At 54.5% G+C, this 15,256-nt stretch overlaps 5 protein-coding genes across 5 annotated transcripts; 2 read left to right on the plus strand and 3 right to left on the minus strand.

The window, feature by feature from the left end:
• Positions 1–61: 61 nt before the first annotated feature.
• Positions 62–5,126, plus strand: IWZ02DRAFT_127915 (uncharacterized protein). Its single transcript, XM_066761588.1, has 5 exons — positions 62–266; positions 422–568; positions 648–3,568; positions 3,622–3,779; positions 3,832–5,126. The coding sequence occupies exons 1-5, from the start codon at positions 211–213 to the stop codon at positions 4,927–4,929; spliced, it is 4,380 nt and encodes a 1,459-aa protein (XP_066626074.1). The 5' UTR covers positions 62–210; the 3' UTR covers positions 4,930–5,126.
• A 390-nt stretch (positions 5,127–5,516) lies between these two features.
• IWZ02DRAFT_127930 (uncharacterized protein) lies at positions 5,517–7,363 on the minus strand. Its single transcript, XM_066761589.1, has 3 exons — positions 6,687–7,363; positions 6,269–6,634; positions 5,517–6,211 (listed from the first exon to the last, which is right to left on the minus strand). Exons 1-3 carry the CDS (start codon positions 7,062–7,064, stop codon positions 5,963–5,965), a joined length of 993 nt encoding a protein of 330 aa, XP_066626075.1. The 5' UTR covers positions 7,065–7,363; the 3' UTR covers positions 5,517–5,962.
• A 247-nt stretch (positions 7,364–7,610) lies between these two features.
• Positions 7,611–9,989, plus strand: IWZ02DRAFT_371067 (nucleotide pyrophosphatase family protein; the record flags this gene model as incomplete). Its single annotated transcript, XM_066764538.1, has 3 exons — positions 7,611–7,970; positions 8,026–9,295; positions 9,349–9,989. 3 exons carry the CDS (start codon positions 7,611–7,613, stop codon positions 9,987–9,989), a joined length of 2,271 nt encoding a protein of 756 aa, XP_066626076.1.
• Positions 9,990–10,982: 993 nt separating this feature from the next.
• IWZ02DRAFT_467516 (uncharacterized protein) lies at positions 10,983–11,723 on the minus strand (the record flags this gene model as incomplete). The annotated part of the gene is made up of 4 exons (XM_066768561.1): positions 10,983–11,020; positions 11,087–11,189; positions 11,421–11,568; positions 11,710–11,723. The coding sequence occupies 4 exons, from the start codon at positions 11,721–11,723 to the stop codon at positions 10,983–10,985; spliced, it is 303 nt and encodes a 100-aa protein (XP_066626077.1).
• Positions 11,724–13,077: 1,354 nt separating this feature from the next.
• Positions 13,078–14,049, minus strand: IWZ02DRAFT_128004 (uncharacterized protein). The gene is made up of 2 exons (XM_066761590.1): positions 13,688–14,049; positions 13,078–13,637 (listed from the first exon to the last, which is right to left on the minus strand). Exons 1-2 carry the CDS (start codon positions 13,842–13,844, stop codon positions 13,342–13,344), a joined length of 453 nt encoding a protein of 150 aa, XP_066626078.1. The 5' UTR covers positions 13,845–14,049; the 3' UTR covers positions 13,078–13,341.
• Between the last annotated feature and the right edge of the window lie 1,207 nt (positions 14,050–15,256).

A 15,256-nucleotide genomic window follows, 5' to 3' on the forward strand; every position in this document is an offset into this window, starting at 1 on the left:
GTCAACGACGCGCCCTTACCCGGCGGGACATGCGCTGCCCTGGGCGGCGCGACACCGACCTCGCCGACAACTCCAGTACTTGTCGCCCGGCAATCACGATCCTCACCAAGAACCAGAATCCATCACCCTGCTCACAACTCTTGGCCACAAAACCTCGCCGTGGCGCTTGATACACATGACGGATGTCGTTCCATCGGGCATTCATCTCATATGTCCCTAGAAAGCTTGCGTTCGAGCGCGGAAGCAGCGAAACGCCATGAGTTACTGTAAGTCACGTTACAACCCTCCTTTTATGATTGATTTCCCCATGCATCGATTCTCTGCTTTCATGCGAAAAAGAAAAATCGCTCCGCGTGTTTTTTCGATCGTGCGTTGTCGAGTTATCTCAATTTCAGTCGCTGACTTGGGGCGGGTCGTGCAGCAACTCTAGGGAATCGCGGAAACGCAAGCTTCGGGAGCTCTACACCATTACCGCGTGTATAAACTCAGGCCAAACACCACCCACTGAGCTTGCCCCGACACCTGATGCCCGCGAATCCAGTTTTTTGGATGAAAATGAAATTGCTCAGTAAGTTAAAAGCATTGCCTTTTGTCCATTGCGCCATTTGCATCGACTTTGAATCGTGGGTGCTCATTAGCATCTCCAGAGGTCGCTACTTTCGAGAGGAAACTCTTCCTCTTCCTCTTGTCTTTCGACCACCAACCAAGCCTACACAACCTTCTCCTCAGCATCAAGTCAAAGAGGCACCTACACCCTCTCAACCTAATCCACCTCCCATCAATGACATTCCGGAGAGCGCCAAAGACCGTGTAGCAAACGCACCAACGCCAGTCGATGTCGCGTCCCCAGTCCCACCCAAGGATGTTGAAAAGCCTTCACCACCTGCTCCAAGCACCCCGCCCAAATCTCCCGACCCCGAATCCAATCCGCCCGCTGTCAACGAGGAACACGCTCCCGTCACGCCTTCGGAGCCTGCAATTCAGCAGGAGAAACCCAATGCGCACCTTCTGCGAGATTCAACGACTGGAGTCGATGGACCCGCCGCAAATCCTCAGACAGTCGCCCCACCTCTCGACCATGTTTCGCCCAATCGCATCGACTCGGTTGCGCAAGAGAAGCCCGTCAGAAGACCAAAGACCATTCACTTGCCACCAAAGGAGGTTCAAGAGCAACGAATACGCGACCGCGCTCAAGAACGGGCAGCACTACGGACGAGTAAAGAGGACGAGCATCTTGCTGTAGGAGGCGAAAATGGAAATGGTGAAGTCGCTTCTTCGCCGTCATCCACTTTCGGTCCCCACTCAGCCAACACTTCACGAGCGGAACAGCATTCTCCTGCGACAAGTCCAGATGATGACGTTTCCGCCCATGATACTGCATTTCAAGCCGTCGCGAGCAAGACCCCAAGCAGTGAGCACATCGACGCCAGGGGTTCACCATTTCCTGAAGCACATGGAGAAGAAGCTCCGAATGAGCTGCACGCCACGCCAGACGCTCAATTGCGTCTTGAAGAGGAACAGGCCATTAGACAAGTCCGAGATGTCGTACCAAGCGGTCCCAAGGATCCCGATTCCGACCTTACCAAGCAAGCATGCGAGACTGTCTTAGAGCCAAGGATTCCGCAGCGCGACTTTCATGAGGACGACCAAAAACAAGCGACACTCTCTCCTTCGCCGGAAGCGAGCAAAGGGAGTGGTCCTTCTGAATCGATCAACAATGCTGTTCAAAATACGCCTCCAAGCCAAGGAGACAGCAACGAGGCCGCCGAGCGGCAAGGGATCTCAGTTGCTCCTGTTGTTGCGGACACAACCATGGCAGACGATGAACCGAAATCAAGCCAGAATCTGGAAGTACGCATATCTAGGGGAGTAAGCCAACAGCCTACGATGGCACCTCCCTCATCACAATCAGAAGCACGTGGTGGCGCGGGTGTATCGACCATGGAACGCCTGTCATCATTGACGACTGCAAAGACGCGCAATTCTGAGCATCGGATGAGAGCCAAGAGCAGGAATACTGGGGTCGTTTTTGCGAAGCACGACACGCCAATGAGGGATCGCTTGGCAACAAACAAGGCTTGGGCCGAGCTCCAAGGAGCATCGCAGGACCCAGACAAAGACTACCTAATTGGAATGTTCGATTTCCAGGCTCATTCGCAACCTTTCAACTCTTGCCGCGAGCTCCTTGAACGAGCCACGAAGACATACACGACGTCCAACAAGTATGCCAGCATACGTGAACAGCAGGATTACAAGATTCTCAAGCGGGTCTACACTCTGCAACACGCCAACCGCTGGTCGCTCCGGCAGGTGGAAAGGTCGCCTGAGCCTGCTAGGCCTGCCTCTTTTTATGATAGTCTTCTTGCCCAGATGAAATGGATGCGAACCGACTTTCGCGAAGAGAGGAAATGGAAGATGGTCGCAGCCCGCAATATGGCGTGGTGGTGCGCTGATTGGGTCTCTGCTTCTCCAGAGAAGCGTGCTTCTTTGCAAGTAAAGGCCAAGCGCCCATGCCGCGAACGTCCAGCCCCTGGTCAAATGGAGGATGACATTCCCTCTCCTCCTGAACTTGTTGCTTCAGGATTGACTGAGACCGAAAGTGAGTCTTTCTTAGATGAAGACGAGCTCCCATGGAATCCCCATGAGTCCTTGCCGCCGGCTGCGGTTTTTTCCATGGGCTATGACAACGTGGTTGCGAAAATTGACCACACTCCTGCTGCCGAGAAAATCTTTTCGGAGCTTCCTTCGTACGAATCGAGACTCGAGGGCCTTCAATCTCCTCAGATAGTCGGCCATACTACACAACAAGACGCGGAGATCATCCCAGTCTCCAAGGTCGTGACATCTAAATTTGTGCCTCAGTCCACGGAACCCCCGCGCAAGCGAAGCCGCTACGAATACTCAGAGGATGAGGAAGCGGTGAACACTCACAGGCGCACAACTTCAGAACGATCGAACGCTTCCACGCCAAGCCTCCGTTTCTCCAAGATTGGATTGCCTCCAGAAAAATCAGACGTTGCACTGTTCCTGCCAGAAAATCGACATGTGCGGGACCGACTACATGCTGGACACGCTTTCAGGCCTCCTTCGGAATTTCCCATGCCGTCTACGGCCTTTTTCGAGTCAAGATCTCCATCACTGTGGCTCTGGGATGAAGACCAGCGGCTCCGGGCACTCGTGAAGGAGTACCAGTTCAACTGGTCACTTGTGGCGACGGCTTTGGCCCAGTCATCCATGTACACCGCTGGTGCTGAGCGTCGCTCGCCCTGGGAGTGTTTCGAACGCTGGATGCAACTTGAGGGCCTCCCAGGCGAAATGGGCAAGACTCCTTACTTCCGAACGTATCACGCGAGATTGGAGGCTGCTGCCCGCACCGTGACTGCACAGTACCAAGCAGCCCAGCAACAACAAGCCCAACAAAATGGCCAGCCGATGAATCCTCCGCGCCGCCGCACTGCCCAGCCCATCCGCGTTGAGAGACGCAAAAGCACCAGATACTTGGCCTTGATTGATGCGATGAGGAAGCAAGCCCGCAAACGCGAGACTGCGGCTCACAAGCAGCAGGAAGGTAGGTTTCAAAGCACGTCGCATGGCCGAATCTCGCTAATCATGCCACAACAGCCGCAAAAGCTGCTGCCATGCGCAAGGCTCATGAAGCTGCTCCAGTCAAGAACAGCGTTTACACGCCTCAAGAGTTTTCCAAACTCAAGTATGACCGTGAGCAGAAGCTGCAGGAGCGACAAGAGGAGATGCGGCGACAGATGCTCATGGCGCAAAGAGTGAGCCAACCACTCCAGAGTCCCCATCCTGCTCAAACTGATCCCGTCTTAGCAAGCCATGGCGCGGCCCGGTCAGATGCCTGGTCAGTCTGGCGGTCCCGCGCAGCAGCGCAATGGAACGCCCAGCAACGCTCACGGTCAACCCAATATGGGTCAAGGGGCGCAAAATGGGCAGCTACATCCGAATATGGGTATGCAAGGCCGCCCACTTCCAGCCCAGATGCAGGGAATGGCCAACGGCGTTCCTGGCATGCAAATGGGCGTCCAAGGCATGCCACAGGCGCAAATGCAAATGAACATGCAGGGACAACGTCTTCAGCCTCAACAGCCTCAGGATATGCGCATGGCGATGCAGAGACAAAATTACAATAACATGACTCATCAGCAGAGGCTTCAAATACAACAGCAACAGCAACAAATGGCGCAAGGCAACAACATGCCCGGAATGCCCATCAATGGCAATATGCAATCGTCTTCCATGCTTGCGGCCTCCATTGGAGCTCCAAAGATGAACGGCACGAACTCAAACACCACCCCCAGGATGAATGGCATCCAAGGCTCTTCGGAATCACCGCGAATGACGGCCGCAAATCAAAGTCCTCTTCCACAGGCGCTATCCAGTGGACATGTCCCCCAAATTACCAATCTGACGCACGAGATTCAAGTCCAAAATCCGAGCTTGACACCCGAGGCGGCGGCACGTATGGCTTCGGAACGCATTTCTCAAAAGATGGCCTCAGCACGCCAAAATGCGTTGAACGCTGCAGCCGGTGCCACTGGAGCTGGTGCAGCAGCAAGTGCCTCAGGGCACTTGACGCCGAGCCCCTTTCAGCAGCACGCAGGTCCTGCTACTGGTGGCGTCAGTGTGAGCCCCAACAATGCTCAACATCAAGTCTACCAGCAGCAAATGCGGCAGCAAATGTTGCAGCGACAGCAACAGCAACAGTCGCAGCAGCAACAACAACAACAACAGCAACAACAACAATCAGGTCAGGGTGGCCAAGGTAGCCCGGGTATTGGGAGCGTGAGACCCGAGAGTAGGAGTGCAACGCCACAAAATCCTCATGGCCAACTCGGACACCAGGGGAGTCCAAGGGCACCCGGTATGCAAGCTCAAGGCAGCCAGCAGAGCCAAGTTGGCAGTCGATGAGTGGCACTCATTGTGGTCGAGCCTCCTTGACGCTCGGGGCTTGAGCTGCGTCCTTTCTTCAATTCGTCAACTGTTTTCTTCACACCACTAAGCGCCTTCTTTCTTATATTTGACAACGCAAGGGCCCATGGGTTTGGATGCTTGGGGAGTGGTTTGCAATCCGGGAAATGTTCGCGTGGCTGAGGGCGTTCACACGGGTGTGGGAAACAAGGGAAAGCCATGCAACGGAAGTACACATTCTGGCTTTTGTTTTCTTACGCGCGCTACTTGCTTGTTGGGAAATGGGACTGCGGACGGACGGACGGACGGACGGACTGGACTGACTGATGCGCGGGCGGCTCCTCTTTTTTTCTCTCCCCTTTTCGTTTCTTCCTCTTTTTTCCCCCCCGCTCGATGAGTTTTATGATAGCGTTTTGTGATACTAGACGTTTTGCTTCTTGGGGACGCTGCTTCCTCTTCTGGGTTGCCCCAAAAGAGAGCAAACCGAATCTGATAACGGGCCGACGTATGATTCGGCCGGACTTGGTTCCATCATTACTCTCTCATCGGCAAGGCAATGTGAACGTCACTTGACACGTGAAGATGGCTATGGAGAGAGGAAGGTAAAGTGCTTTGCTGAGTGCACTCTGAAGCTTTGCGCATCGAAGTTTCAGCGGACATTAAGTGGATGTCGCAAGCTGCGTAACGTGAATTCAAGACCTGTGTGATTGCTCGTAATGGGAGTTGTGGGAAAGTGACGTGGGAATGAAACTTCAAGACTAGCGTGGGCACTTCAGACGTTCTCTGCAGAATATTGAAAGATTGAAAAGGCGTGCTCTTGGTCAGCGTTCTTCTTTTGCAAGTCTTTAGCCCTTATTGTTTTTTCCAATATCTGGGATCTCCCGAGTATTCGCTCTAGCCTTCGCCGGCCATTCGTTCACTGAAGATCAAAATAATGGGATCCGCTGGATACCGATGACGCCATGCATCATGAATGCTATCCCCATGAGCGAATCAAAGTTGAGTTTAAAGCACAGCGACCATCCGCGCCCGCTCATCGTGTCACTTCCGCGCTGTCGCGGTCGAGCAGCTCTCTAGCCGCTATCACCTCCGCCTGGTCATAGTCCCACCCAGACTCCCTGGCATTGCTCCTGCGCACTATCTCAGCAAGCTTGGCCGTCGCCAGCTCGTGCAGCTTTTCGACCGTGGCCGTGGTGGGCGGAGGGAGGTCGCCGGACTGCGGGTCAGCAACGGCTTGCTTTGTGGAGGCTTGTGGGAGGACCTCCAGCAGATGCTTCGTGGTCTGAGCAGCTGTCAGTAAAAGTTGCGATGCAGGTGTTGAGGGGCTTGGGGGTCGCACCAGCTTCAGGCCATAGTAGCCTCGCAGATAATTGTCGCAGAGCTCGATGCTGCGGCAGAATCTCCGCACGCTCTCGCAGAGGTTCTTCAGTGAGTTGCCTTCGTTTGAGCCTGTCGCAGTTGCGGAGATGTAAAGAAGCTCGCCCATGCGCGCTTGCACGTTCCAAGCGAACGGGGTAATGAGAAGAACCTCCTCCAGTGCGAAAATGGCTTGCGAATATAAGTTTTGGGCCAGATAGAGGTCGGACAGTTCCGCCCAAGACTCGGCGTCGGTAGGAGAGAAGTCCAAGAGATCAACTAGGGCAGCAGTTGCTTCGGCGGGGCGATTGAGAGTGCGAAGTATGGCTACTCTGCGCTTCCGGAGCAGCTGTATGTCGCAATTAGTGCCACACCCGTCGGATTTGATGTTTAAAACGCACGAGATTTGTAGGATCTTCTCTGACCAGCCTCTCTACCTCTTCTAGCACGCCACGCAATGCCTTGTCATCCACTGCCGTCGCACTCTCATAGAGAAACTTGAGCGCCTGCACTCTTTGGTTCTCGGCACCGAATCGCGCTGTTAATCGCTCGAGGCATTGTCGCGCTGCTCGATCGTCGCCGGTGCGGACGCAGCAAAGAAGGAGGTTCTCATGCGTTGCCCAGACTTCCTGCGACTCGGTGTTGAAGATGAGGGAGAGGGGCCATGGTAGCGATGATTGCGGCGAGCTGCTTAGGACGCGCGGAGCAAGTTGCGAGAGGCGGAGGACGGAGGTGGGTGGGAGGTTTGACGGCGGGTAGATGAGGTCGACCCTGGACATGATGATCGGTTGGGATTCGCAATCCCGCGAGATCGAGGCAGTAGATGGCGGTGGCTGGTTGAAAAAGGCGTGCTGGTGTTCGGTTGTTGCGAGAGAGCGGTATCCGTACGTAGCTTGGCCGGGTGCTCATGTCTCATGTCGCTGTGTCTGGTGCTGCGGACAACAAGTCGTTGCCGATAGATCTGCACACCACCAGGGCTCAACCTACGCCCTGACCTTGGATAGGTTGAGCCAGCAATCTTAAGGAGTGACCATGCCCCAGCATTGGCTACAGTCAGTTTTTATCCTCCATACTGAAAGCTTCCAAGCGCGTCTAACTGCGTCTGACTCGCCCCTGTGAGTTTAGTATCCTGGCAAACCCGCTGCACGGAACCGCGGCATCCGCGTCCTGAATCTTAAAACGGCGGGCTGTTTCTGACAACTCCCACTCCACCTGTCTGCTGGAATATGTTTGCATAGACAGCCAAAACGAGCCCCACCATGCCACGCAGTAGCCGAAAGAAGGAAGAGCGCAGGAAGCGCGAAGATGGCGAGGACACACAGCCAATGCTCGCCAACTCCGACAGCGACACCGCGTACGAAGGGGAAGAGGAGGATGCCTACGAGGAAAAGGACAGGACCTCGACGGAAGTTCGTCGCGAGGACCTGGAGCTTCTCCATGAGGAAGATGAGCGCGAAAATCTCATTGCGAGCAGCAACAGCACGCCGCAGGGAGGGTTTCGACAACTGTTCCGAAGCGACCGCGAAAGACGTAAGTCGAGGAGAGATGGAGCCCGCGGACGACGGCCCGGATCCGGTGAATACAGTCGGCTCATGGAAGAAGGCGGGCGCTTGTCAAGCTCTTCATCTAGGGAATCATCAGAGGTCGACAAGCACAGAGTGCGTGATGTCCGCGAGAGGCGCAAGGTACCATTCACTGGAACTCAGAGACAGATTGGCACTCAACTAACGCGATTTCCAGAAGTCATTGTCCTCGCGTTGGATACGACCCTTGCTATATGTTGCGGTTGCTCTCCTTTTCCTTGTCCTTTTCCTCTTTGCATATCGCATTTCAGGCTTCCGTCCGACCAAGCATTACGAGGAGCAGCCAATGCGTTGGAATGGCACATCACACTTCGCACCAACGACCATCTTGATATCCCTCGATGGTTTTCGCGCCGACTTTCTCCAGCGCAAACTTACGCCGACTTTGCAATCTTTCATCGACTCGGGTATTTCGCCCCAGTACATGCTCCCCAGTTTTCCGAGTGTTACGTTTCCCAACCACTACACCATGGTGACCGGTCTCTACCCAGAAAGCCACGGAATCGTTGGCAACACCTTTTGGGATCCGAAGCAGCAGGAGGAATTCTACTACACCAACACGGCTGTGAGCATGCAAAGCAAGTGGTGGGGAGGCGATCCTATCTGGGCCACAGCCGAAGCGCAAGGGATTAGGACCGCTATCCACATGTGGCCTGGTTCCGAGGCCAAGGTCGGAGAGTTCCAAGCAGCTCACATTGACAAATACAATGGGTCCGAGGTGTTATCGGTAAAGGTCGACAGAATTTTACAATTCTTGGACCTTCCAGGCCCCGAAAGCGAGCGTGCTGCGCCAGATCAACCACGTCCGCAGCTTATCGCGGCTTACGTACCTGTTGTCGATTCCGATGGCCACAAGTATGGACCCAACAGTACTGAAATCCGTCAGACTATCACCGATGTGGATACTATGCTTGCAGGTCTACTCTCCGGTCTGGAAGAACGCAACCTTACCGAGATCGTCAACGTTGTCGTTGTTTCGGACCACGGAATGGCCACGACAGATGTTTCTCGTCTCATTCAGTTTGAGGATCTTGTGGACCCGTCAATGATTGAGCACATTGATGGGTGGCCATTGTATGGTCTCCATCCCAAGAATCCTGACGCAGTCGAAAGTATCTACGATCAGCTCAAGTACAAGGCCAAGCACAACCCAAACATTGAGGTTTATCTCAAGGACAAAGATATGCCAGAGAGATACCACTTCCACCAGAATGACCGGATTGCACCGCTCTGGATTGTACCCAAGGCCGGTTGGGCCATCGTGACCAAGGAGGAGTTTGATGTTGAGGAGGGCCTTCGCACTGGCGCCCAATACGAGCCAAAGGGCCTTCACGGCTACGATCACGAGCATCCGCTTATGCGGGCCATATTCGTCGCCAGGGGACCCGCTTTCCCGCACGCTCCTGGTAGCAAGCTTGAGCCCTTCCGTAAGTTGCCAGTTTTTTAATCATTCGATTGTCTGCTAACCTCCCATCAACAGAAAACATTGAGCTTTACAACATCATCTGCGACACCATCGGCGCCGAACCCAAACCCAACAACGGCACCCTCCGCCTACCTCTCAAGCCCGTCGGCCTGCACTCAGACACGCCGTCGCAGGAGAGCCCCGACGACCCGCCCAAATCCGGCTCCAGCACCCCAACGCCTCCACAGACTTCCCCACCAGTTCCTTTGCAAGGAAGTAAGACCGTAGCGATTGCCGGCCTAGCTACGCCCATCATTGCGCTCCACACCGACCCTGCGGCGCCCAAGGTGTCGGAGCCAGACCTCGAGGTGGTCGAAGTCGGCTCCGGCGTTGCGATCGAGACGCCCGCTGGCGGCCAGGGCGCTACTGACCAGCAACTGAATGGAGACGTCGGAGGCGAAGAGGAGAAGGAGGGAGAGGGGAAAGAAAAAGCCGGCGGCTTGTGGGCGTGGCTCGCGGACAAGATCAACAAGGCCAAGGCGTGGGCGATTAGCAAGGCGCACAAGGTCAGCGACGGCGTGTCGCAGGCCAAGGAGCAGATTGAGGGCAAGATTCAGGAGACTCAAGGAGACCAGGAGAGGCAGCGGACGAGCAAGGGCAATATTGAGGTCGAGGATATTGGGCCTGACGCGGATCAGGGCGGACCGAGGGCTTGAGGATAGTAGATGGGGATGAGGGGAGGTTGGGTCTAAAAGGCGTCTTTTGTTTCCGTTGGAGGCCGTTGTTGACTTGGATAAGGTAGGGAGGCTGTAATGCTTTTTTGGCTGTTTTGCTTTTCTTCATTGTAGATACCCATTCCACCCCTCTTAAAACCACAAACTCCCACATAATCATATTGATCGACCATCGCCTTTTCCACAGCTCATTCGCAGCGGATGCCAACTGGCCATTTCTCCCGACTCTCCACATACCAACCAACCCTCAGCGCCGCATCGATCGATTGAATCCCAAGACCATATCGCCGCAGTGAAAACCCAGTCTCATGACTGCAGACAACACGGGGACCTAGCTGCAATTGATGGTCACCGGCAAGCAAAAATTCGTGGCCAGGCAGCCTCCGCCACTCTCGGCGCATTGGTTCCCCAATGACCTTTTTCACAATGGCCTATTTATAGCAGCTACCCTGATCCATGTTCCGTTTGCTGCCAACGGGTGGGAGATTTCGACAGGGTGTGTTTCCGATCGATCAATCTACAGACAAAAATGGTGAGGCGTATCCTCGGCAGGCTACGAAGAATCTTGTGAGGCTTTTCGAAGTAGAAGAAGTGCGGGATGTGTGGGGAAAGGACTTGCACTGGTGACAGCTTGTCTTGTCTTGGAGTGAGGTTGGAGTTGTATGCGGTCATAGGCCTTGATGACCTTGTCCTTTTTGATTCCAAAATATCTTCCGCAAAGGCGGAGCTGGCCTGACCATCTGCACTCCCAAAGGGGTGTCTACAGGTTTGAGAGGCTTTCCACAGGCTCTCCACGCTGGCAGTGTTCACGTCCAAAACTGTATCGTTCGTCTGGACCCTCTTCTTCTTTTGGCCTGTCCTCTCATCTGGCCGTCGACTTCCTCCGTTGTAGTGATATCGCAAGTCTCATAACGCCTTTCTTTCCAACTCAGGGAAATCGCAATTTTCCATGCCGCCCGCTCACGCCGACTTCGCCTACGTCGACTTCGCCTTTGCCGATGCCTGTGCAGCTTCTGCGCAGGAATCAGCATGTGTATGAGGAGGGGATGTAATGGAAGGGTGGCCGGCTCCTTTCTTACCTCTTCTTGTTGCGTCCTCAAGCAATGCCGTGTCGACGGCGCCGCCGGGCAGGTGCACGTAGCGCACGACGCTACCGCGGATGAAGACGTTCTTGACCGAGCTCTATAGACCGCCGCGACGTAAGTTTTGTACTCTCAATGCTGCTCGCTGTGTTGCGCCCCTGCGCCGCCGCCGCTGCTGCGCGACTGGAACTTCCAACACAGGCAAAGTGCCATCCATGCCCACAACCAATTGCGTGCGCAAGATATTGCAAAAGGAAGAACGTGGGGACCGCGGTTGCTGAGGGGGGGGGAAATCGGTCGACTGAATATGGAGAAGGACGGACGGACGTACCAGATGCGGGTACTTGAGCTCCTCGACGACCTGGATGTCGTCGAGCTTGATGTTGAGGAATTGGTCGACGCTCTTGAGCGTGCCGCGGATCGAAATGTCGTTCTTAAGCTCGACCGTCACTTCATGGTCGACGAGGGTCTTGAAGAAGCTGTGGTGATTCCACGGGAGTGGTCAGTCAGTAAATGGATGCAATCGTGAGCTGGTTGGAGGAATCGAACGCTGGGTGAGGCTGGGCGGGTGTGCAAGGCGGGAGGTGTCGCGAGGAATGGAGTATTTGGGAGAGGCGTACCTGAAGAACAGCATCTTCGCGGTGGTCAAGAAGGTGGTCTAGTGGGTGGCAGCTTGGTGTTGCTGTGTCTGGGCTTGCGATGATGCGCGCGTGGCCGGGGCGGACGGAGTCACGTGAAGATAAGACTGTCACCACTTATCGCAACCTAGGTCTTAAATCTGCGCGACGACTGGGAAAACAACTTTGACTCTTCTCGAATGCACTTTGCTCGCTGGTCGTGGTCGAACACATGGCAGAATGCTCGCGCCGTGTTCGACCACAATCCACGCGAGTTGAGACGCATGTGCTCGAGACAAAGTTGTCCACGTCAAGGACCTTCCCAGTCGCGGGCATAGGCTCCGTTACTCCGCACTGGCACTTATGGAGCATGTCGTCCCGCGGGAGTTTGGGTAAGTCGAGTCCACCTTCGATGCCGTCTCCATTATGGCGGTCAATGTTTTCAGATCAGCATTCTGACTTTTCGTTCCAAAGGTTCGTTCTCTTTGCGCTTCCTTCCCATTGCATGCACAGCACGCAGCGCCTGGACTTGATGCCAACTCATTTCCGGAATATATGAGCCGCTCCCATGTTACCCTCAAGCAGCATTGATTCCGCCTTGTATCAGTATTTCTGAAAGTCTTGAAGATTGAGGCGACGAAGCTTGCGCGTCTTTCTGGCTCAGTGCTAATTACCACTTTCAAGCCATCTCAACGTTGGTGTCTTGGTGTGGCATGGCCAGCATTACTCGGTGATGAATCGCGGATTGCATACTTTCAAGAGGAAGGTATGTCTCTTCTCCCACAACTTTCCAACATCCTGTTTCCTTTGCATGATGAGATTTTAATCCGGTAGCGTAGCTCGTGCCACAAGGCCGGGCAGTGTCTGCACACCAATGTAGTGGTATTTCTGATGCCTTACACCCCGCCACTTTCTACTTCGCTGTCTTCAAGGCATTGTGCTAACGAGCATTCCACTTCAAGCCTCCCGCCCATTGTTGCACGACAGCAACAGGTATGTCGGTCGACTGCGCGCCGCAAAACCACATTCAAACGCGACACATGATGTTTTATCAAACACGAGAAATAGGTTTAGCAGCCTCGCGCTACCATGAGGCCGTGACTGCAGAATGATAGGGCGACTGATGTTATTTTTGGCATTCCAAGTCTTGAAGAGCAGTGGTAAGAGGACTTGGGGAACGAGAGGCTAACAACCTTACACAAGCAGCACGGTAACTGGTAGGCTGGTGGGATTACTTTTCCTATCATCTACTTTGTTTCGTACCGCCCTTTTCACGGCGATATCTCTTATTCGACAAGTCCGATTCATCTTTCCAACGCCTTCGAATTATATACCGAGAAGAACTTTCTGCCATTGTCCAAGTTGGAACTCAACTCTCATCGGTCGACCTCTTTCCCACCTAAACTATGCGTGCTTCGATCGAATTCCGCAAACCTGAACTCCATCTCATTCCTTCATACGTCGTGTCATTCAGCATCAGCAGTCTCCAGTCCCCATGTACCTGACTTCTTGTTCACCCGGCGAAGCGAGCAACCAGAACGGCAGTTTATTCCCTCATATCATTTCCACAGGAAGAGAGGGGAAAAGAAAAAGAAAAACAGCACCTCAATCGCCCGAATTGGCGCGGGGCGAGGTTCAGAAGATGCGACTCCACTCGGGGGCCTCGAACGGCCTGCGACGACCGTTCAACTGCTCCGTCAAAGCCGTGTTGCGATTGCGGCCGCGACTGCTGCTGCCACCGCCGGCGGCGGCGTGGCGGGTCTCGTCATCGGTGGCCTCTTCCTTGGCATGGGCGTTGACGCGGCCTCCAGCGCGCCACAAAGCTTCAGCGCAGGCGGCCTCGTCCTCGCAAGGCGGGAGCTCGAAGGGGAGGTTCTTGGAGCCGGGCACGGCTATGGGGAGCGAGTGTGTTGTCGAGTCCGCGGTGTGTTCTGTGGTCCGGTCAGCTTGCTGCCGTTGCGAGAAATCTACCATGACGCACCTCTAGAGACAGCAGCCAGAGCTTTTGCGCGAGCGGGAGCAGAGGGCACGGCGAGAGCGGAGGCGGGAGATGCGCATAGCAGGAAGAGCATGAAGGTCGCAGTGAAGAAGGCGAGGAAAGACAGAGGTTTCGAATACGGCGACATGGACAGAGACATTGTTGCGAGTAATGTGGAGGAGACGGATTTGTTTGGAGCGGTTCTTGCGTGATTGGAATTGTCGTGGATTTATCCCAGGTCAATTGCAATCCGTGAGGTTGGAGGTGCAACCTTTTGCAATCTTGACGGGGGCGGGTGGTCGGTTGTGGAATGGGATGTGGTCGAGGAATGCCGTGGTGGTGGTTGTATATTTTACGCGGGGCAGGAGGAAGAGGAGGAGGAGTTGTAAGTAGTAAGAGGTGCGCGTGTCAAGGCGTCGACGATTGTAATTACTGAGCAGCAAAAGATTGAAGGTGGAGAGGAAGGGGAAGAGGCTGTGAAACGGACAAGAGGCCTGACAGGTGGTTCAATTGATTTGATGGCTCTGGACGTCAGCGAAACGTCACAGGAAGCGCTGCGAGGTTCACTCGTGCTGTTCTCAATTAAGAGTGAGAGAAGGAATGGTGGAGCAGATAAGAACGCCAACAGTTGGGTTGAACAAGCTCGAGAGGATTTGAAAGACGTTTGTGCCAGTAGTGCTGACGCTTCTTCTTCTTCTTCTTCTTCTTCTTCTTCTGACCATTTCCATAATCCGACCTGGCCTCCTGGAATTGGCAGTCGTCATCATCCGCGTCGCCCAAGATCTTGTCCGTCCCGTCTTGCGGCCGACTGGACTCTGCAGCCACCCGTCCAGCCATACACATGCATCCCCCTTCCACCACCGCCCTACCTTACGCGCTTTGCTCTCTCCCTCCCCTTCCAGCTCAACATCTACGACCCGGGCTCGACCAGTAGCTTGGTATGTGTGTATGTGTGTATTGATCCTCGATGCAACCGCGGTCCCAGACGGACGGATAGGGCTGAAGGAGCTCAAGCTGAGACGGGCGCGCGCCGTTGGCTGCTTCACGCGATCCATCAACCCATCCATCATCCATCATCCATCCATCTATCCATCCATCCATCCACTCTCTCACCCTAAACAAACTTTATCCATGCACATCAAAAATAGACATTAGTTGCAAACATTTGCATTCGGAGGTACTCGGTCTCCCCCCTCGACTCCCGCCGGCACCGGAACCGGTCTGCGGGCAAGCTTCGCCGCCATGGATGGGTGGTCGGATCCAACCACGACACATACATAGACACATATCCAGCAAGTCGTTCTGCCACGCTGCTCCCTTTTTGAGTATCAAAACGGCTTGTTTTGCGGCTTGGTGTGTGAAAGGGGTGAGCGCCTTGGCTTGGCGGTGACGACAACGGTGATGGTGACGACGACGACGATGAAGAGAGTGAGGGAATTTCTCGTTCGTGCGGAGAGAGAAGCATTGGACCAGTGGAATGATAGGAGTGGCACCGGTGACTGACTGACAGGCAAAGAGACATTTTTCTCCATCGACCACACCTTTACCAGAACCACCCGCTCGTCCTTCTGC

This window comes from Phyllosticta citriasiana, assembly GCF_038021145.1.
Source record: "Phyllosticta citriasiana strain CBS 120426 chromosome Unknown IWZ02scaffold_2, whole genome shotgun sequence".
NCBI lineage: Eukaryota > Fungi > Ascomycota > Dothideomycetes > Botryosphaeriales > Phyllostictaceae > Phyllosticta > Phyllosticta citriasiana.

What these genes read in the sequence shown, in the direction of transcription:
- IWZ02DRAFT_127915 (XM_066761588.1), top strand. Translation starts at nt 211, where the DNA reads ATGTCCCTAGAAAGCTTGCGTTCGAGCGCGGAAGCAGCGAAACGCCAT. An exon ending in GATGAAAATGAAATTGCTCA is followed by an intron (nt 569 to 647) that starts GTAAGTTAAAAG and finishes TAGCATCTCCAG; the next exon opens with AGGTCGCTACTTTCGAGAGG. An exon ending in GGCTCACAAGCAGCAGGAAG is followed by an intron (nt 3,569 to 3,621) that starts GTAGGTTTCAAA and finishes ATGCCACAACAG; the next exon opens with CCGCAAAAGCTGCTGCCATG.
- IWZ02DRAFT_127930 (XM_066761589.1), bottom strand. Translation starts at nt 7,064, where the DNA reads ATGTCCAGGGTCGACCTCATCTACCCGCCGTCAAACCTCCCACCCACC. An exon ending in GAGAAGATCCTACAAATCTC is followed by an intron (nt 6,635 to 6,686) that starts GTGCGTTTTAAA and finishes TGCGACATACAG; the next exon opens with CTGCTCCGGAAGCGCAGAGT. An exon ending in GCTACTATGGCCTGAAGCTG is followed by an intron (nt 6,212 to 6,268) that starts GTGCGACCCCCA and finishes ACAGCTGCTCAG; the next exon opens with ACCACGAAGCATCTGCTGGA.
- IWZ02DRAFT_128004 (XM_066761590.1), bottom strand. Translation starts at nt 13,844, where the DNA reads ATGTCTCTGTCCATGTCGCCGTATTCGAAACCTCTGTCTTTCCTCGCC. An exon ending in TCTGGCTGCTGTCTCTAGAG is followed by an intron (nt 13,638 to 13,687) that starts GTGCGTCATGGT and finishes ACCGGACCACAG; the next exon opens with AACACACCGCGGACTCGACA.